Genomic DNA, 23299 nt, shown 5'->3' with positions numbered 1-23299 from the left:
AAGAGAGGGAGATGATAGAAATTGCTTTCACAAATTTTGAAGGTTCACATGTATCTCTTCCAAATATTTGGTATTTTATATTTATTTTTACAAAAAATATTTTGATTAATTGAATTAGATATATTAGTAAATTAAATTTAGAAAAATGAGAAGTGAAGATCAAAATATTTAATGATGATATATAAAAATTCAAAATTATAACTACAGAATTGAAGTGGAATACTAAAATTATTGAATGTTGCTTCCTTTGCTTTTTGGTGAACAAGTGGAGCATATTGATCGGATGAAACACCCAATTTGCAGCCGAAGCATTTTGAATAAAAAGTAAATAATTGCATGGAGAGAAGATGATTTGGGATGAAAATAATTACAACGTTAGTAGTTACTGATATATATATATATATATATATATATATATATATATATATATATATATATATATATATATATATATATATATATATATATATATATATATTGAGTGGTGCAGCGAGGATATTTGGAGTAAAATCCACGTGTCCCATCCCATTGCCATCTTTTGAGAGTCGGAGCTCCGACTCAACCTGAAAGTCTAAATGACTCGTTCAGGCTCTGATAGTATAAAAGAGACGCATCGCAATCTCGCGGATTTAGTTAAAGTCAGGTCCGAGGGAGGTGCGTCTTGATAAGGGAAAGACCAGCGCAGAATAATTCGAAGGGTAGGGAAGTCGAGAGGAAGGGGAGAAGATGATGTCCGGTTATACCTCCATTGACAACCAGAAGGTTGCCGGCTCCGTTCCTGCTGCTGCTCCTGTACGCCATCTTCCCTCGTGCTCTGCTAGCTTTGGCTTTTCCGATACATACAGATCGATCGATCTCACCTCGCCATTCCACCCTCCATCCCTCTTCGTTGATTTGATTGTTCGTATTTTTTGCTTTAATTTTTCGTTTTCAGGCCAACTCCGGCCCCGATCGCATCGCCACCGTCAGATTCACAGGTAAGAATTGGGGCTTGAGTTGCCCGGTTTCCTTCCTGTCGAGACATCTGCTTCGTGTTGGAATGTGAGGTCTCATTGTTTTTCTGCTGGCGTTGCAGAATCCAATCTCCAAACCTTTCCGCCTTCTTCGGAGACCCAGGGCAAGATCTCCGTCGTCTTCCGCCCTCTTTCCGATGCCGACGGTACTCTCTTTCTTCCGATCCATCCGTCCCCGTAAATCAATGGATTGCGTCGGTTTAATCCTTATCATCAATTCACCTTTGATCTGATCTGGCATGAATTTACGATGACGGCATCGTTTAGACACCTTCTCGAAGCCGGCTTCAGGTGGCTCCAGCGAGTCTCAGCCGACCGGGTGGATGCAATCGCTCACGGTGGGCGCTTACAAACCCTACTTTGATGTCGATACTTCCGACGTTTTGGAAAGGATCAGAGACTCCCTCTTCCCTTTCAGAGGAAACTTCACTGAGAAGACGGCAGACAACCCCGACCTGTATGTTCCCCACCCAACCCATCTTAGTGCTGTTACGTTCTCCTCCACTTCATTCGACACCGTTCTTTCTTTTGTGTAGACCAGGTGATATATCGAATATGCATTCATTTCCCATGTAGACCGATAACTAAATCCAAGGCCGTTCTACTCTAGGCGATCTGCGTTCAATCAACTAATGAATTAATGGTCAGAACAGACAATTTAATTCGATCTTTTTAGGTTGTTTGTGTTTAGTTATTTCTAGGAATTAAGCTTACAATTGAGAAATTCATGCAACTGATTATCAGCTAAATTGGGAAAGATCATAATTTAGATGGAATGACATGAAGTAAATCAGTAAAATCATCGAATGCTGATATACAACCGAATATGGTTTGCTGGGGAAGGTAGCCAAGAACGTGATCTAATTATATGCACTAAGATTATGACTGAAATTAGTTCGAACCAAACAATACATCAGTGAGTCAAATCAGGTTTGAATGTATTGGACATCACAATTATTCACCAGGTACTTTGGGCACTAATTGAAGTCCTATCTATTACTTGCTTGCTATTAATCCCATGTTGAGGCTGCTTTGGACCAAAATTAGCTACTATTTGTGATGCACAGCCTGAAAATTTGATTTTTTTTTTCTTGAATTTGAAAGAACATGTTGGTGCAAATCTATGTGCAATGTAAACGCACTCCTGGATTTTTTTTGCTTCTTTTGTGGTTTTCCTTTTGCATCCTAAATAACTATTCTGAAAATATGTTGCCACTGACTGATATTTCCTTTTATGTTTGAAGTTATTTGTTAAGTGATGCAGTTGTATTCCTTGTGCTCCATCCTGGATTCTCTCTCTTCTTTTGCCGTGTTTCCTTTTGCATCCTAAATGACCAGTAATTCCTTATATGTTTAAGTTATTTGTTAAGTGATGTAGATGCGTTGTTTGTGCTCCATCTTTCCTGATACAGCAGGAAAACCATTGATCATGGACGTCAAACCTGTCAGAAATGCTATCCTCATGAGACTAGCTTAGTTCCTCTTTTCTGTCAAACATATGAACTTATGCATTTATATGAGAGCTGGTGCCCATATTGTATGTTTGTAATTGTTTATTATATATATAAAATAATTTTTTTCATAACTCTGGCAGGTATGGACCTTTCTGGATATGCACAACTTTGATTTTTGTAGCAGCTGCCATTGGCACTTTCGTTACTTATGTAGCACACAAATTGGAAAAGAAAGAGTGGGACTATGACATTAATTTGGTCAATTGGTCTGCCGGTTTATTTTATGGTTATGTTATCTTTGTTCCTCTTGGTTTATACGTTATTCTCAAGTACTTCTCAGTACCATCTGGCCTTGTTCAACTTTGGTGTCTGTATGGATACTCTCTGTTTATATTCATTCCTGCCTCGGTAAGCTATATTAGTTGTGTTTATTTTATATTTTGTTTACATTCTCCTACTTGGTTGTTATCTTTCATTAAAGTGATTTGGTTATTTGTAGCTGCAAGTATTACAATGAAACACTGTAGATTGCTAAGTTCTTACTTTGCATTAATTGACTAAGATTACAGTATGTAATTTAATTTTTAAAATAGCACTTTGCATACATTTAAAACAGTTGCATGTTGAATGGTCATTTTGGTTTCAGAAAAACCTTCTATTTTGCCAAAAGTTACCTTGCCTCCTGCCATGCAAAGATGGATGCCATCTTTATTGCTGGTCATAGTTTCCTCTAAGCTATAAGGAATAATCCCTTGGTTCATGAAGTTATCATCATCTTGATGGTTTATGACATGTGGATTAATTCCATTGTGCCGTATTTTGAACTTCAAAAAGTCATGTGCTTATCCATAATGGTTGATGTTAGTGGTCTTACACTTGCTGACTGAGCTAGTGGTAAAATTTGCAAATCATGCCATAACTAGGTTCATATAATAATATATATTGCAATTCATTTTGATTAAAAAGTTGGCACTATTTTTTCCTCTTTAGATGTTTTCACTGCTCATTTTTCATAAATGAGGATGGCACATGCTGCCTGTAATTCGTAGATTTCATTTAACCTCATATGGCTTTGTGGTTTAGAAGAAGGATGGGGCCACCTTTTTCCTTCTTTTATTGCAAGATTAACATTTTTTATAGGTTTTGTGTTCGAATTTAGCCATTGTATGGTCAAAACAGAAGAATTATTGCACAAAATAAGTCTAAAATATGGTTTTTGATAATATTTTGAAGGTAAAGTTACCAAATATTTGATCAAAATAGGAAATTCCTTTCATTTTGATCCTCGATTGTCAATTTCTGGTGACAGGCATTGTTTGTGTAATATACATAAGCTGGGTTGAATTGGTCTAATATTTTTCCCCAGATGATCTTGTATTAGATGGGAAATATAGTAAAAGAGATAACCATATAAATGCACAGTGAAATGTTATGGAAAGCTTGGTCAGTTGTGTAAACCCACAACATGTTGTCAATGGCTGAAAACAAGCTCATAGCATGTTGCCAAGATTTGAAAGCAAGGGTTTGTATGTATGGAAACATGGTTGATTGTATCATACTTACCATATATTTTTGTCGATCCTGATATCAATATTTGGACTCTATTTTACATTAGTACCTTCCAATAGTAAAGATTGAATTTCCAAATTTATACAAGACACTGATCCTCCTTATAATTTTACAGTGCCTGTCTATTGTACCTGTGGAGATATTCAGATGGGTGATTGTAGGTGGTGCTGGATTCATGTCCGCGGCTTTTGTTGCCATGAATCTTCATGCGCACATCAAATCTGCTGGAGAGAGATGGTTTCTAATCGTCGCCGGAATATTTCTGTTGCAGTTGGCTCTTGCTGTGGTTTTGAAGCTCTACTTTTTCACCGTAACCGTAGGAGCAAATTAAGGCCCTCTTTACCTTTCATTCATGTAAAAATTCATCTCGGATACAAGCTAGCTTCGCAAATCCAACATTAGTCTTTGATCTTCTAGTCCAGTAACAGTGTTATTCTGTACCGAGTTGCATTCCTTTTACAACATTATACCGAGTTGCATGATTGATTTGTCGGTGTCTATATGTCATATCCTCACCACCATTATAATGCTCAATTGTTTTGTTAGATGTCTTGCATGCGTTTCAGTGCGACTTGTTACAACTGTATTCTTCTTGGGAGAAGGCACTAAAAGTTTTCAGAGGATGGAAGCTTTCTTTTATCCTTTGGTCTTTTTTTTGTTTGGTATATAAATGAAATTGAAAGTTGGACGTGTATGCATACAAATTAGATGTTGGGTAAGTACAAGACAGATGCATATCAATATGAATCAGTTTTTGATATAAATAAAGATAAATATTGATCGAAATTAAATATAATGTTACCTAGTTGGGCACAAGAAGACAGTGAACGGAGCAAGCTATTCATGAAAATGGAAGCTACATTTTGTTTCATAAAGTCAAATTGACAATCAAGCCAAGAGAAGAGCGTTATGAACAATGCTCGATCAGATATCACGAAAGCAATATTAGCACTACGCCATCGGAGGAGATCTCCGCAATGTTTTGAGACGGTACAGGGTAAAGGAAATTGTTTTGAGACGGTGCGATAAGAATTGACTGCTGCGAATATTCTAGTTGTGTGGGAGTAGTCGTTGACAGGAGATGGTGATAACGAGGACGACGAGGACTATGAACGAGCGCTCCTGATGCTTCATCGGGAGCCAACTCCCGGCATTGCCGCCAGCATCGCTAAGTGGATGCTTGTCATCGTCTATCCCCGCTGTTCGCGTCATATAGGTACAACTTCATGCGCCTCTCTATCATCAACGTAAGATTCACGCACGTCCAACTTGGCGTGCTCGCTGGGTTTTTTTGTCAAGATAGGAATAGTACGCTCATTTGTACTATACCAAGTGACAAAAATTTAAAACCAATCTTAGGTTATTTTGATATCGAAAGATGATGGATTTGGGAGGGACTTAATGTAAATTCAGGATGTGTGTACAAAAGCATATCTAGTATTCAAAAGTTAATGATAAAAAATTTGGAGGGTTTGAAAAGATACATTAGTCCCTTCATAGTAGACTATAGCAATTGTCAAAGTAAATGATAATTAATTCATGAAAATAATATATGAAATCGTGAGAGATTATTCGAATGTGAAAGGCCGATCGAACTATCATAAACCCATATTTGGGCAAATTTCACATAAAATCTCTTTTTTCATTCTTACCAAGCATCTTCTTTTTCTAAATTTTCATTACTTTTTTTTTTTTTCTCATAGATATCAAAATACGTCTCAAGAATAAACAAGACTTCTTTCAGCAAGAGACTTGATTAATGATGCTAAGATTATTTAGATTTCATTATGAGAAAAAGTTATTAACATCTTGATAAGCTCAATGTGATCTGAGCTCATATGTGTAAGGTTGTTTGAGGTACATCTAAGATGAAAACACATAACTCGTGTTATCTTGTACAAAGATTGAGGTTGGAAAAGATTTCTTGACCTAATCCTTTTGACACTTAAATTAGTAATATGAAATATACGAGTATAAATATGAGTGGTCAAAAAGGTGATCCTCCCCTTTTTCACTATATTGAAGATGAACTTTTCACATCATCAAATATATTCATAAATCATCATTCTTGAGTGATAAGCCAAAGTCCTCCTAATCAAACTCAATAATTTCATTGATAATTTCTAAATCTATGTGATCATGGGTCATATTTAGGATTTATATTTTGTTTCTATGCTTGAACTATCGTAAGGCGATCTTCAACGCCAAGTTGAACATGTGTCAGCAACCATCCAAAGTTCTCACGAATCTTACATGTAAAGACGAAGGAAGAAGACTCCTTTCTCCAATCTTAACCATAGATTTCCTACCGACATGTGGATGTTATATTAAATGAACAAAACAAGTCCGTAATACTCACCATATCAACGCAAATCAAAACTTATAATATCCTTGAAGTGAAATCTGATATGGAGAATGCTCACCACATCAACACATGCTATAAATAGATGTTCTTTAAGGTATGAAACTCTCTAAAACCTTCTCAATTATTTTTCTACTAACTTGAAAATCGAATCCAACGCATGCAATCGATCGTCTTCTTCGTTTTCCAGGCAGCAGATCTTGAAGAAAGAATTATATTCCCCTTAATCTATTGGTCTATCAACAAGCTGCAACAAGCATCTAAGAAACCTTACGAGTTGACTTCGATGACGCACCATGTTTATTAACGTGCCCGCACGTCTTCCTTGCGTAGGTAACGCCTTCAATCCATGACTCCTGCACAACAAGACAAACTGAAGTCAGGGGTCGTCTCCACCACCTACCGTCGCGTGGCGTCGCACTAAAGTGTCTCCGCCCACGGCCCGAGGTGGCCCATCGCGCCGTCCGATGCCATGGTTTCCAGCGGCGAGTAGGTCGTGCTTCCACGGGATCGCACGGTTCCTTCGGTTGGCAGCAGCGGGAATTCGTCTTCCCACCTCCTTCTTCATGTTAAATAATGCACACCATTGAACGTGGTCATTGGTATCGATGTACATCGATCGATCGATCGTGCCGTTGCTGACTAATTAAGGCTCTGCGTGAAGGAGACGTGAGATCCGAGAAACCGCGCACCATTCTTCTCTTCCTAATATACTTAATCGCCATCTCGAAGGGCTTTGTTGAATTGTGATGGGTTTCCTCCGTCGACTCTTCTTAGGCTTGTAGAGGGAGGCTGGATCGGTCGAGATCGAGAAGCTCATGGCCGCGGTTGCAGCTGATGCTTCGAAGCAGTACTTCACGACGGCCGGCCTGGTCGTGGGATACTCCCTCTCCTCCAGCCTGCTTGCCATCATCAACAAGTACGCCGTCACCAAGTTCAGCTACCCCAGCCTGTTGACCGCACTCCAGTACTTCACTGCCGCCCTCGGCGTGTGGGTTCTCGGGAAACTGGACGTCTTGTACCACGATCCTTTCACCCGTGACAACGCCAAGAAGTTCTTGCCCGCCGCCGCCGTGTTCTACCTCGCAATCTTCACCAACACCAACCTGCTTCGCCATGCCAACGTCGACACCTTCATCGTCTTCCGATCCCTGACTCCGCTGCTCGTAGCCATCGCCGACACCGTCTTCAGGAAGCAGCCTTGCCCTTCCAAGTCCACCTTCTTCTCCCTCGTCATCATACTGGGCGGCGCCGTGGGGTACGTCCTCACCGACTCCGCCTTCACCCTCACCGCCTACTCATGGGCGGTCGCCTACTTGGTCACCATCACGACGGAGATGGTCTACATAAAGCACATGGTGACCCACCTCGGCCTCAACACCTGGGGCTTCGTCTTCTACAATAACTTCATATCCTTGTTGATGTCCCCTGTCTTCTGGATAGTCACCGGGGAGTACGCCGATGTTTTCACCGCCGTAAAGATGAGCTCCGGCAGCGAGTGGCTGCAGCTGGATGCCATTGTCGCGGTAGCTTTGTCTTGCGTCTTTGGGTTGCTCATCAGCTTCTTCGGGTTTGCGACGCGGAGAGCCATCTCGGCGACGGCATTTACGGTGACCGGCGTGGCCAACAAGTTCCTCACCGTTGCTGTCAACGTGATGATCTGGGACAAGCATGCAAGCCCTCTGGGCTTGGCTTGCCTGCTCTCCACTCTCGTAGGGGGTGTTGTTTATCAGCAATCCGTCACAGGATCCGCTTCCTTCCCATCCAAGCAGAGCCCTGAGACTAGCAAGCTCATAGACAATGGAGAAGAAGATGACGGCGATTCCGACAAGGTCGAGCAAGATATAGAGATGCCTGTGTCTGGTAAGAAACCTTGAAGATAACTTTCTCTTTCGGCGTATGTATGTCTCGCAACTGCAAGATAGATCGAGGCATAGTCTTCCTCTTATTCCTACTCCATGAAGTGTGTCCTGTTAAGGATTACACATGACATTTTGATTTGCTCATCTATTGGACATTGTGGTCTTCTTGATCTGCTGACATTTGCTGTATGTTAATCCCATCGGTGAAGAAACACAGAAAACGTTGTGAAAAGGCACATGCAATTCTGCACAGTTCAATTTGCCATCTTAGTTTCTTTCGGGCAATAAAGGCACTCTTCTCACAGATTTTACTACCATTAGCTGGGAGTATAACATCAAACTCACTCCCCTTTAAACCCTGAGTTTGTGTGAGCCATTGTTTCGAGTGATGCCGAGAATGTGTCTGTGGTGGGCTGGTCCATTAGGAGCTCTCTAGGAAATAGATAATCCAAAGTGTTATGATCTATCATCGATTTAATATGTCATATTAAACTCAAATTAGTGATGGAATATTAATTTAGTAGTTCTCATAGACTAATTCAAATCGTCCAGTTGTAATGTAGCGGACCGCACTGCGATAGTTTATTTATATAACATATTCCTTTCGAGATAAATGATATATGAAATCCAATCAATATCTATTGGACATGCTACATATCAATAAAATACAAGAGTATATTCTCTCATTAAATCGATAGTTATAAGAATAAGTATGTTTTTATTTAAAGTAAACTAATAAACACTTATGAGCCTTAGATGCTTGCGAACGCATATTAATTTGATCATTATAAGAGTTTTGATAAATAAACCTCTGATATAATTGTTTATAGAAAATGAGATATACTCGAACTAAGATGTGACGAAGGGAGATAGAACATTGACATTTTTTTGCCTCATCTAATTTATAAATACTTAATGACTTCTCTTCTCTGAAAAACACAGGACACGTTCAAATAATTTCACAAAGTCAAATTTGATGACTATAAATCATTTGCAATTAAAACTATCCATCATTGTAAAAAGTCCACTCAATAATAATTTAGTAATATTATATAATTCCCTTCAAATTAGAGATAAATCCTTTTAGTTAATCACTGTTAGTTTAGACTCAAAAAAAAAAAAAAAGTCAAATCATAATTGTAAAGGGTTCCGATATATAGCTCCAAATATTTTATATTTTTAGTATCATTTTGAAGTTTAACTATCGCTATGGATATTAACATTGAGGTGAGGATCACAATAGTTAAAAGAATATGAGCTATATTTGTAATTTCCGGAGATTTTTCTTCCTTAACATAAATTAAATTATTCTAATAATATGTTGCTATATTTGAATTATTAACTTTTTTTAATAGTATGGTTAATGAAATGATTAAAATTGATTATCTTAGTTAATCAATTAAGTTATTAGTTGATTCATTTTCTAATGAGTTATATGGTTTTTAATTTTATTTTTGTGTGTGAATCATAAGAACTAGATATTATAATTTTATCTTTATGCGTAAAAAAATAAATTTAAATTAAAATAAATAAATTATTATTTACTTTTCGAGGAGGGATCTCCCTCTCTCATTCCTCATCGAGCTGATAGCAGGATCCTCAAGAGAGCTTCCTAACGTGAGAATTGATGATAGGATTTTTGAGGAGAGGTAGGATCTTTTTTTTTTTTTTTGATATTATCGACTTTGATACATATTTTAAAATTAAAATTATTATAATTTGTATGATGCATAATAATATTTTAATTTAAATTATGATTAATAAATAATGATCATTAAATTATAATACTAGAATAATTATTTAATTAGATATATTTATGTGTTAAGAAATTATTTATAACTTTTTATTATTTAATTAGTTTTAAATTTGAGATCATGAATTTAAATTAATTAATTCATGAAAAAATGATTTGAGGTTAATTATTATTTTGTAATATTTTAAAAATATTTTTTAATAAAAAAAAATATAATTTAAGAAGATAGAACAAATTGTAGTCCAATATAACTTAAGTTGATTCACGTAATAATGACTTATGATATGATGACGCTTGACACTTATTAAGGATGGAGTTTGGGCCCAAATAATGACCCACGGACACGACTTATGATATAAAATGAGTTTGTCTTAGGATCAAACAATCTTTGGTTGAAAGAGTGACTTATGGTAACTATCTTTCATGTTGAGAGGATCAAGAATATATATATATATATATATATATATATATATATATATATATATATATATATATATATATATATATATATGTCATATCCATGTCATTAAATGTCTTTCCCATGTGGGTCGCTTTCTTGCCCTCAATCTTTGCATCACCGGTCGTCGAGGAACTTATACTTGTAAAACATCAAAGAAATCCATTTATGTAAATATCATGATAATATGCAATAAAAATAAATTGTTGAGTGTTCAACCATCCAAATGGTTGGTTGGTTGGTTGGTTGGTTGGCTGGTAATCGAGAAGGACCAAAAGTTGTGAGCATCCAACTGCTTTCTCCGTCATGATGCCTCCATCAAATCATTCACATCTATCCCTTTAAGAATAGGTAGGATGAGGCTAGTGGTTGTCCTCTTAACACAGTCACAAACACAAAAGAAGAATGAAAAGCTTACTTCGATCAACATGGATTCTTATATTGTGAAACAAATGACTTGTTTGGATGAAGAGAAGTGAGCAAATCTTGCGGTAAATTCATCATGTCCTTATAAGTCAATCTTAACCTCTTTCCTACTCGAGCTCCCTTACCATGCCCAAATGTTAGATCGGCTCTGATACCAAATGTCACGATCCGAGTCTGATGAGCTAACTGGCCAATAACTCCATTTTGATCCTTCAACCACAGACCAAAATACTTAAGTAAGAGTTAACATAGTACACTCATGAAACTCATATAAGTCAATCATACACATTATCCACTTTCGATGTGAGACTAATAAGATGTTACAAGATAATTTTCTTGTTTGATATCTATTCATTTTCTTATTTTCTATAGATCCAAATAAGAAAAGTGTCTTAAGTTTCTTGTTGAGAATTCTTAAGTGGAATGAAGAGTAAGTTAAATTAATCAATATTAACATATATATTGATTTAATATGATAGTGATGGGCTCATTTAGTATGTATAATTTGACTCTATTAAAGTTTTGCAACACAAGATTATTTTATGTTTTTTTATTTTTATTTTTGGTATGAATATTTTCAACATCTTTATTGATGATTGACTTAATGATCTTCCCTCGTAGGTAAGGATAAGTGTAATTATAATCAATATTTATTTTTTATATACTTATTATTTTTATAAATTTTGGTTCTTATATCGAGCCAAGAATTTTTAAATAAACTAGTCGTAAAGACTAATATACGCAAGATTAAACATCAATTCAAATTAAAAATTTTGATATAGAAAAGAAAAATTTTCATACTTTTTTATCTTTCTTTTCTTTTTTTGTTTTCCAGAGAAAGATGGATAATTATCCCTTCAAATTACTGAAATATTTTTTTCTTTATTTTGCTTCTTCCTTTGTTCTTCCCTTCTAGTTTTCTAAGTAATGACCGAAATATGCCCACTCGGGAACATAAAGGAACTATCCAATAGTTTCTCATGTGGAATGGTGGCAGCAAACTCAAAGGTAGTCTCGATTGATTTATTGTGACTTAAATCGTCTGCTGCAAGTTAGAGAGAACAAAGTCTGGCACTCCGACATTAGCAAAAGTTAATGTCGAAGGGCACCCCACTTGGATCCTAGCAATCTAAACAAGCAGCAGATGTGACAACATAGAGGAAAGGAAGTCATGGAGGCTCTCGCCGACCTGCTGTTTTGGTCACCATGAAGATAAGAACTGGTAGAGCGTCTCCAACTTCCTCTACTACTCGATTGTTACTTGACAAAGGGGCACTTAAATGAACAGTTGAATGGAGTTAGGTCCGGTGGTGCCACTGGAAATAGGTGCAGTTGATATCGTTGTCTCTCTCACTAAAGATATATGCTTCAGTGTTTTGGGATAGAGAGTTAGTGAGGGGAATTAATTTTTGGATTATTATTATTACTGAAATGAATTGCGAATATTTGTGTGCGAGATAGAACAAGATGAATCGAGAGAATGGTGATGTATCACTGGGGATTAGAATGTTTAAGTTACGTATAATGGATATAACCTATAATATAATAATTTTAAGTTTTGGGTTGAATTAGTCTCAAATCTAATATATATTATATTGAGCAATTGACTGAGGTAAAATAGGGCTCCATCCCACTAGTTTGATTAGTTTATATTGGTTCAAGATGATCTCATATTATTTTGATAAATTCACACTCAGTTCGATCGAAACTAAACTAAATCGAGTCTAAATTAGATAGTCTAGAATAATTCTATATTGATTCAATAGAAAATAGATATTGATTTAATTAGATCATAGATAAATTGAGTCTAATTTAACTCAATTGAATTAGGGTTCAATTCAATTCAAGACTAATTATTAAGTCTTTTACAATATTGATGTTTGAAGGATTATTAATAATTTCGAGATGTTTTAATGAATTTATTTTATTATGAAATTGACATGACATGTCATATTGTACAAAGAATTATTGTTCAATATTGATAGGATTATTCTTTTCGAGGATTATTGGGCTATTGATGTAGTGCATAGACGGTTTCTTCATCTACTATTAATAAGAATGTATTTCACAAACATCATTTTATCCTTTGTTCAGAATTAATATATATCTTTTTATTATAAGAATATAGTTATCATATTGTATGATAAAGTATCTATATTCATTATTAACAGAGAATCAACATAACATTAATGTCTATTGATATAATAATTGATTTATGAATATATATATATATATATAATTATTTTATAGGATTCGTACTCAACATATTTGCTAAATTATTTTTTAAAGTAGTTCAGGTGGACTACAATATTGCTAATGCATGATAATAAAGCATTACAGTTACTTCCTTTTGTTTCGAAATAGTGTTTAAGTTATAATGAACTTTTGAAATTTTTAATTTTTAATAAAATGATGTAAACTATTGATTTAAATGTGGACTATGGAAAGGTGTTTCATTTCTGTATTATAAGAAAAGGAAAAAAAATTAATTTATAAGATGTGATATCTTTTTATAGTATTAAAACATGATTCAAGGGTTGCAAGTGTTGGAATCATAGGATTGAGTTGACTAAAGATTATTATTTGTTAGACTTATTCTAAAAGTGATGGAGCCGAGAATAGTGGTTCTGTGAACATAATCCTACTGACCCACACATTTCGAGAAATGTTACCATAAATCCCAATGAGACTTTTAGATCTTCACACGTAGATCTATTCCTCACAGACACATTATGAGCTAGCCTTATCGACATTGCAAAATGCACCTTATAATCCAACTATTAGATCTTTATATGTAAATCTATTTCTCATATCTTTATGCTTCAAAGATAAATCAGATCAACCTATGTCGCATCCTAATGGTCCCTATAAATAAGAGATGACATCATTTATAGATCAATCAATTCATATTTTCGAAAGAAAAGAATATGTTCAGAAACAAAATTAGATCACATGAGCAATAAAGCATGTAAAGGAGTAGTATTCATATTTACTTTCTTAAGGTAAACTAAATTTAAGGACCTTTTTTTTTTAATGAGGAGAGAGGAATGGAATCAACAAGAACTTTATCCACTTTCTAAAAATTAAAATTCTATTAATTTCCATCTTACTCTCATTAATTTATTGATTCTCTAATTGTTGATATAAATTTAAGAATATAAATAAGTATTATAGCTTTCATTTTTTTTATATAAGTAATTAAAGATATTAAAATAAACTAAAATAAAAAATTAAATGATTTTTTTTTTACCTTCATCTGCTTTTATTTAAAGGGTTGCAACACGATGTCATGATTCAATTTATACAAATTTTTATGTTTTTAGATTAAATCTGAATATATTGATATTTGAGATTTTGAATTATTTTTTTAATTTCGATGTCATGATTCTTATCTTCATTGGTTTAAAAGTTTTGAATCATATAAAAAGAAAACATTAACCAAAAGATGATATTCATGCTTGATGCTAAATTGAATTATCTTAGGTAAAATTACTTGTAATGTTTAATTATTTCATTATGATCATTTGTAGTTGTAATATGTAGATTTAATTATTTTATCATTATTATTTGATGATCTTTACGTTTGCATGATGAAATTTAGTTAATTGAAATGCTTAATTATTCAATGAATTTATCATGATATATTAAAATTTTATCAAGTTGATTTAACTATTTCACTAAAGTATAGTGATTTTATCCATAATATTTATGTTCTGTATTAATTTAGTTAATTGTTGATACTATAAAAAAAATTATATACGATGTGACAAGATGAGTCAAATCGACCTAATAAAAAAATTTATTTAAGTGCTTTGTTTTTTTTGAAATGTACTATTGTCAAATCTTATGTATAGACTTTGATCACACCTGCTAAAAACCTAAAAACTTAAAATAAAAATTATAACATAATATAAAAAATCTAGGTGGGTAAAATTTAATCTAAATAAATAAAAATAATAAAGAAAAAGGATTGAATCATATAGGCTTCATACCTAAGGTCAAACTAAGTTTTACTTGATGAAGACGAAATACATAATAACAAATAGACACAAAGTAGTTAGAAAAAATATGTAAAAATTTTAGAGAAAAGTTTAAATCCTTCAAAATAAGTGAAACATAATCAGCATCCATCACGCATGTGTAAGAATAAAAGAATAACCTTAGTAGTCGAAAGACGCGTGACATATAATTGGTTTAATCATAACTTTATAGTTGAAACATATATATATATATATATATATATATATATATATATATATATATATATATATATATATATATATATATATGAGAAAAAATATCTTGATATGCTTTATGTGGTTCAGACTCAGTATACATAGAGTTATCCAAAATATCTCTAAGATGAAAATGTTAGACTCCCAAAGTGTTATAGGAGATATTTATTGATCCAATCCTTCCGAACAATAAAGTTAGTAACTGAAAGTCTTTAAATACGAATGATAGTGGTAAAAAAAAAAAAAAGTAAATCCTCATTGTATTAAGAATATGTTTTTATATGTGAACAGATACAAGTAAAATATTTTATAAAATATTTTATAGAATATTTCATGAAACATTGCTTGAACTGCACTGCGACCACAGATTGCACCGCTCTAATCCTTCTCGAACCATCAGCCAACGAGAGGTTTTCGTAATGGACGTGCCGCAAGCAGCCAACCATTCTCATCACCCTAAGCTGATGCCAGCGTTCGTTCCATTCGGACATAACTAGTGTTTCTTCCCGTTCCGTCTATAAAATACGACGATCACAAGTTAATCGGACAATTATGGTTTCTCCTCTTCGGTTTCCAAATAATACTGCGCGTGCTTGCGTTGTCATCATCTCTACTAAACTTATCCTTTTAATTTAGAGCACTGGATCATGGAAATACCCACTAGTATTTGTCCCTTGTTGCATCCTTTGTCAGCGCTTCGAATCCATTAAAATCCGATCATCCCAATGATGAGTGAGGACAAACCTTCCGTAGACTAGAATATACGTTGATTTTAATCGAGACAGACCGCGGCCCACGGTGACCACTGAAAGCAGCTCAAGGGGCGTATTCTAATGGTTCCCTGTGGAGAACACCGTAGGCTTTCACCCCCTGCTGCCATTATCCCCCCTTGGATATTGTACGGACTCGGTGTTTTGTAGCCATGGAACGCATTAGAACCACAGGTTATATAGCTGATGCTGCATGCACTCGCACACGAACGAACACCATGGTTGGAGAAGAAGAAGGTCAACCGCATCATTGTGGGGGGAGATTCCTTCCTTCCTTCCTTCCTCTGGACCTATAAGACTCTATTAAGTCTCTTGCTTCCATCACAAACTGCTGCGTCTCTACGATGTTCCCAAGGCATAAGTTATGCCGTGACATCATCCGCACGAATTTTGACGTGGAATGCTCTGTTAGCACAACTATATTTTTATGTGAATCGTAAGCGCATAAACTTTTCTTCTTCTTCTTCTTTTTTTTGGTTCGATTGTTGATGGTGTGAGCACAATTAACTAATCCCTGTTGTGTTCTCTCGTTTCCATTCATGCGAAGAAGAAGAAGAAGGCGTTATTGTTCTCGTTGTTATCGTTGTTTGTCCGTAATATAAATACACCACCACCTAAAACCCATTCCTCGATGTCCAAACATCCCCATTCCTACTGAGAAGCTAATCCAACAACACCACCGCCAATTCGAATTAACCAACAGCGCTGCAATCGGCAGATGAGCGACGGCGATCGCGGCCCCGCGATGACAACCACGGCCGTTGGCCTCTGCCTCCTCCCGGCGGAGCTCCTCCAGGAGATCTTCTTCCGCCTGGCCCTGCCGGACCTCTTCCGCCTCCGGTCCGTCTCCAGGGACCTCGGTTCCCTCGTCTCCGGCGGTGACTTCCGCCGCCTGTACAACCTGCGCTCCGGCCGCGGCGGCGGATGGCTCTTCGTCTACAAGAAGCGGCCCCCCCGCGACTCCGTACTCCGTGGCTTCAACGACCGATCCGGCCGGTGGTTCCATATACCGGTGGCCGGGATCCTCGCGCCGGCTGTGCCCCCTGGTGAGGACCTCTACTTCCTGGCGGCTTCCGGCGGGCTCTTCCTCTTCGCTTCAAACGGCCGCCGCGAGCTCCTCGTGGTCAACCTGGCCACCCGCGCGGTGCGGCGGATTCCGCCCAGCCCGCTCGGGCCGCGCGGCACTTCCTCGTGGAGGCGGGCCGGATTGAAGCTGGTGGCCGACCCCTACGGCGCCGATCGCTTCCGCTTCCTCTTCGCCGAGATGGTCGGCAACCGCCCCGTGCTTTTCGAGTACAGCTCCGACGTGGACGCCTGGCGCGCGATCCAGGCGAGCGAGGGCGCCACGGGAGGCGGGAACGTCGGCGGCAGGGACGTATGCCTGAACCTGGTTCACATCGGGGGCGAGAGCGTGGTGCTCTCGTGCGCAGGCAAGGGAGGGGGAAGAGATGAGCGGCCGCCGCCGGTCGCTCACAGGCCGAGGTTTCCAGAAGGTTTCCAGGGGGGACCGCCGGTGGGGATGACGACGAGCGACCGGTTCCACGTGTACGGCGACGGGAACGTGGCGGTGGTGCGGTCGGCAGCGGCGGATGTGGCGGGCAGCGGCGGCAGCAGCGCCACCACACGGGCGCGGGTGGTGACGAGCGTGCAGCTGCTGGGGCTGAGCGAGATCGGGAGTGAGTGGGAGCTGACGTCGACGGCACCGGCGGCGGTGGTGGAGGAGGCGTTGAGGAGGCGGCCGTACGGGGTGATGATGGGGTGCGTGGTGGAGCGAGAAGGGGTGGTGGGGATCGTGCTCATGTCCAACTGCAGGGGGTCGTGGGGCCTGGCATGGCTCTCCTACCACCGAACTCAAAGGAAGTGGGCGTGCGTCCCCGTGCCCGACTGCGGGACCAAAGGCCTCAACATGGCCGGCATCGCCCTCTCCTCCACCTTCTCCCGGTCACTTTGGCCTTCCCTCTGCTCCTCCTCGTCCTCCTCTCCAAGCGAGCAAGCAGATTGATTGCATCGACAACAACTTAGCTTTTCCACAAGAAGAGTGTTACAAGCATGATCATCACAACGATAATTATATCCCCATTCTTCCCTCTGTGTGTATGTATGATTGTGTCCTGCGGCGTGCGGTGCAGCGCTGCTTTTTACCCTCTCCCACCCGTATATAGTTATGTACCAAAGACTAAAACCTCTGTCCACAACAGCACAGAGCAGCGCAGGGCAAAGCAGAGCAGGAATTGGCAGCCACTCTGAATTCATTGTCCCAAAGTTGCCCTCCGAAATCTTTTTCATGTGAGTCGAGCGACCGGCCGACCTGAATCTGTCTCTCACAGACTACACCTCGAAGCTCACAGGTGACATCGGCATGGTATCCATCACCAGCGGGTGGAGCCATAGTAGTTGGCCAGCACGTGTATCTCAACTCCGTTTCCTCTCTCTGCTTGCTCTCTCGCCTGATGGACTCTGCTTGCGTCCTACAAACCACCGCTCCGTTGGGCTTTCTTTGGACGGAATCGCCACCGGAAGCTCTCGAGGGCGTCGTGAGAGACCCCTCTACTCTCTTTTGGTCTTCCATTAAGGCAACCAGTCGCGCTCATTCAAAGTTTAGTTGAACGGAAGGTAAGCTTCATGAACAAGGCAATGTGGGGATGTTGCTGGATTCCTAAATCGAACTAATAAAATCTTATTTTGGCATGTAATCTTCGACACTCTACTCGATCTGGAGTTCGATTATTCATCACTTCACCTATAAAATCTTTCTTCCTTCAGCTTTGTAAGATTCTACAATCCATCTCGGCATCAAAGAAATCAAGTTTGAAATCTTACTGGTGTCCAACCAATAATGCAATCAGCAAAGTAAATATGATATTTAATGTAAGATCTGACTCGGAGACGAGTGGATATACGTATGATTAAGAAAGATGGACAAATGATCACCATCATGAGTCACGATCATGACAATAATTGTTACGTGTACATTCCGGTTTTTGGAGGTTTAGTACTTGGAAATCCCGGTGCTTCACGATTCTTCTAGTAACTTCGTATTAGAAATTATTAGGCTTTCACTGATCGACCTTTTGACGCTAAACAATTTGGAAACATATGCTTTTGCATATATTACATGCTGAACACATCTATTAACGTATGGACCTTTAAAGGTTCTCTTTAATATTCAAAAAAATTTAATGGATAAAATTATTACTACCCGATTTGATGTGATGATAATTTATTTTTTCTATTTATGCATAGTATCAAAGATATCGTCGTGAAACTACTAAACTAAAACTTATATTAAACGGTAAGAGATTGATATATGTACTAGTTTTAGTTAGATCTAAGTATTTTGAATCGGTGATTTAGATTTAAAAGTAATTAAAAATAAATAATTAAAAGTAATCTACTGTGCCAATGCCAATGAAAGAAGGGTTTGTTCTTACCGAGGAAAAAATAAACATAACTAGTAATAATATATCTAAGAAGAAAGGAGAAGACGAAGTTTTCCTCAAAACATGTAATAGTCTATTTATTATTTCGAAGAAAAAAAATAACGTTTACACAGATCATCAAACTCAATCTCGTTTCGTCCTATGATATGTCTCAACAAAGGGAATTCAAGAATCTTGAAAATAATTAACAAGACTCCTCCAGCAAATAAAACAGGTAAGATAGCAATGGTGATAGCAGGTGGTCATTACTGAGATGATCCATCTTGTTGAACTGGCATAGCTGAAGAGTTATTGGGCTACCTGGGCAAAGTTAATTGTCTACGGATCTACAACACAAAGTTGATTGTCTACGGATCTGCAACACAAAATGATAACAAATCATTGTTGAACTCTAAATAATCACTCTACACGACTTATGATACAGTGTCATCATAGTTTATATCACCAGCTTATATTAGTATATCAATCAATTATTAATAAGGTAGATATCGACCTCTACCAAGTGTAACGTCCATATCGATCTTTTGTCAGATCGATATGTACCATCTAGATCGAGCGATACACTTCATATACATCAGTGTTACAATAATTTTCTTTAGACCTAGATCAAATTAATAATATACGTACATGTTAAGGATGAATACCACTAGGCTATTATGTTAATTCATAAATTTAATATTAGCGATGAATTTGAGTGAAATTGATTTGTATAATGTCATGTATCAATTGAACTTTAAAATTTAAGTTATTAGATTATGAACCAAACATGTTATCTATAACTCTATTCTTTTAATCCTTAGAGATATGAGATCCATCTCGATCCATAAAAATATGACGAATAGATAATTATCCATCTTTTTTTATTTGAATATTTATAATATATTTTTTAATTCATGTTTAGATAATTATTTTTCATTCTTCCTTTTAAGGGTTCAAATTTTTTGTTTTGGTATGAGATGATTCACTCATTGTTTATGTCTATTATTCGTGGTGTGCCTCGTTTTCATTCAATCAAACCATAGCTTCAATTAAAACATCATTGATTACTTACATTAACCTATAAAAATATGTTGAATATATTATTATTAATTTTATCTTAAAAATTTTAAGATAATGATTTAAGCTCCATAAAATTAGACCTAAGAAAATATGTTGGGCACATGGTCCATTAGTTCAGCCCATAGTGGGCTTTAATAACTTATAGCCTACGACTATTAAAACTCATTCACTTTTAACTTAAACCCTAACTCTTTTAACCAATTGAGGGCAGAAAAATAAGAGAAGGAAAAGAAAGAAGACAAAGACAACATAAATGTTAATCTCAATCATCTAGGCAATATTCTCATCTTATGTTAGATCAAATTTACAGTAGATTCTTACTGTGATCACTTAGGAAGATTTTGGATATTATGCATAATAATGTAATCATTATATCCTAATTATTCTTTTATGATTATTGCTTGAGTTTTGGGTAAGAAACTATGAGATTTATATATTCATTATTTTTATAGTGAATTTTTTCTAACTTATTTTATGGTTTTTACCCTTCATGTAAATCTTGATGTCCTATTTGATTATGATTTCTATTTAATTCCATTGTGTGTTTCGGCTTGCTTGTATATGTTCATATACAAAGTTGTATTTATTTGTATATGTTACGAGCTACTATGGTTTATCTTTTGACACTATAGGTTCCATTTTTTTTTCTTATTCTTTTTATGTTATTTGTATTGATTCTTGTAATGTACTTTCTCATCATAATTTTAGTAAATAATATCTTTTCTTGATCTTGATTTGTTTCTACTCATGCGTGAACTACTTATATCCTTAGATTTTAACCTTTCTTTATTTTCTGAGATAAGTGTTTATGAATCAGTATGAGATGTTGCTGAATTCTTTCTTCTCAACTTTTCATTCAACAAATTGCTTATTACTTGACTCATAGTGACAATACTATCTGGTGTAGAATTACTAAGGGAAACCACTAGTGTCTTCGAACTTTCTAGCAATAAATTGAGAAGTAACAATGTATGCAACTCATCATTAAGAGACATTTTTATAGAGAATAATTAGTTAGTGATACTTTACATTTTATTCAAATACTCAGTAATAGAAATACTCTTTTTATATTTCAGGTTCACAAGTTTTTTTATTGAGAAAGCTTTTTTTGCTAGTCATTTTTCTTTCATAGAGACCTTTTAACTTTTTCCAAAGAGAGTATGTATAACTTTTGGTAGAAGTGTAGTGAAATACACTATTATCGAGTCACTATCGAAGAAACTCAATTGTTTTTTAATATAATCTCTTCCACTCATCATTTGTCATGGTTATGAGCTTTTCATTATCCACTTACAAATGTATGTATAAATCTTTGTAATACAAGAGATCTTCTATTCTTGATTTCCATATCATCAAATTATTTTCATTAAGCTAATCATGTGAGAAATACTATCAGCCTCCGAACACAAAAATTAAATAACCAAAACCATGCTTTGATACTAGTTAATGGGATAAAAAAAGAACTTTGCATATGAGTGAATATAGGCAGGCCGTAAGACATAGTGAAATTAAATAAAAATCATAATCAAATAGGATACCAAGATTTTCTCTAGCTTGCCTACTTGTATTTGTTCTCATATAAAGTTTTCTTTTTTATCTTGGTGTCATATTTAATTATAATTTCTGTTTAATTTAATTCTACTATGTGTTATGATTTACTTGTATTTATTCTCATATAAAGTTCTCTTTTTATCTTATCAACTAGTATCAGAGCAAGGTTTTGGTGATTTAATTTTTGTATTCGAACTTAAAGGTCGATAGTGTTTCTCATATGATTAGTTTGAACGGAAATAATTAGATGATATGAAAACCAATAATAAAAGATCTCTTGTATTGCAAAAATTTATATGGACATTTGCAAAGGGATAGTGCAAAGGCCATAACTAAAACAAATGCTGAGTGAAAGAGGTTAGATCGAAAAATAATCGGGTTTATTCGATAGTGGTTTGATGACGATGCATTTCACCATTTTTCTAGTGAAAGTTTCATATACTCTCTTTTGAAAAAGTTGAAAGGTCTCTATGAAAGAAAAATGGCTAGTAACAAAGCTTTCTTGATTAAAAAAACTTATGAACCTGAAATATAAAGAAGTTGCTTCTGTTATTGTTACTGAGCATTTGAATGAAATGCAGAGTATCACTCACCAATTATCCTATATGAAAATGTCTCTTGATGATGAGTTGCAAGCATTGTTACTTCTCAATTTATTATTTGAAAGTTGAGAGACACTAGTGGTTTCCCTTAGTAATTCTACACCAGATGATGTTATCACTATGAGTCAAGTAATAGACAGTTTTTTGAATGAAGAGTTAAGAAAAAAGAATTCATTAATATCATAGATTGATTCACAAACACTTATCTTAAAGAATAAAGAAAATGTTAAAATATAAGGATATAAGCGATTCACCCATGGATAGAAACAAGTCAAGATAAAAAAAAGATATTGTTTGCTATAGTTGTGGTGGGAAAGGACATTACAAGAATCAATACATTGAATGAGGAATTGAGAAGAAAAAATTCATTAACATCTCAGATTGATTCATAGACACTTATATTAAAAAACAAAGAAAAAGTTAAAATCCAAGGATATAAGCGATTCACGCATTGGGTAGAAGCAAGTCAAGATCAAAAAAAGATATTGTTTGTTATAGTTGTGGTGAGAAAAGATATTATAAGAATTAATACAAACAACCTAAAAAAAAAAAATGAAGCTTACATAGTCAAAAGATAATATCACAATTATAGTGCATGATTATTTGATTTTATCTCTTTTTGATGATATATTTTTTTTTATATCAAGATCTCGAGTGAGTAATTGATATAAATACTTTTTATCATACTAATCACGTAAGGAGTTCTTTGTTATCTATAAATCTAAAAATTTTAATATTATTAAGAT

The 23299-nt window shown here is 36.0% G+C and overlaps 3 protein-coding genes across 4 annotated transcripts; all 3 read left to right on the top strand.

The window, feature by feature from the left end:
* Positions 1 to 633: 633 nt before the first annotated feature.
* On the top strand, positions 634 to 4583 carry LOC135607954 (uncharacterized). Its single transcript, XM_065100271.1, has 6 exons — positions 634 to 792; positions 935 to 977; positions 1076 to 1159; positions 1281 to 1470; positions 2608 to 2875; positions 4152 to 4583. The coding sequence occupies exons 1-6, from the start codon at positions 727 to 729 to the stop codon at positions 4365 to 4367; spliced, it is 867 nt and encodes a 288-aa protein (XP_064956343.1). The 5' UTR covers positions 634 to 726; the 3' UTR covers positions 4368 to 4583.
* Positions 4584 to 6885: 2302 nt separating this feature from the next.
* On the top strand, positions 6886 to 8492 carry LOC103979267 (GDP-fucose transporter 1). Its single transcript, XM_009395345.3, has one exon. It carries the CDS (start codon positions 7217 to 7219, stop codon positions 8273 to 8275), a length of 1059 nt encoding a protein of 352 aa, XP_009393620.2. The 5' UTR covers positions 6886 to 7216; the 3' UTR covers positions 8276 to 8492.
* Positions 8493 to 16149: 7657 nt separating this feature from the next.
* On the top strand, positions 16150 to 18718 carry LOC103979268 (uncharacterized). Of its 2 annotated transcripts, none has more exons than XM_009395346.3 (2): positions 16150 to 16337; positions 16452 to 18718. In XM_009395346.3, exon 2 carries the CDS (start codon positions 16620 to 16622, stop codon positions 17901 to 17903), a length of 1284 nt encoding a protein of 427 aa, XP_009393621.2. In that variant the 5' UTR covers positions 16150 to 16337; positions 16452 to 16619; the 3' UTR covers positions 17904 to 18718. The 2 variants fall into 2 exon arrangements, with proteins under 2 accessions (XP_009393621.2, XP_064956342.1); XM_065100270.1 differs by having other exon boundaries at positions 16449 to 18718.
* The last annotated feature ends 4581 nt before the right edge of the window (positions 18719 to 23299 follow it).

This window comes from Musa acuminata, chromosome BXJ2-3, assembly GCF_036884655.1.
Source record: "Musa acuminata AAA Group cultivar baxijiao chromosome BXJ2-3, Cavendish_Baxijiao_AAA, whole genome shotgun sequence".
Taxonomy (NCBI): Eukaryota; Viridiplantae; Streptophyta; class Magnoliopsida; order Zingiberales; family Musaceae; genus Musa; species Musa acuminata.
This window is presented reverse-complemented; position numbering and strand designations above follow the sequence as displayed.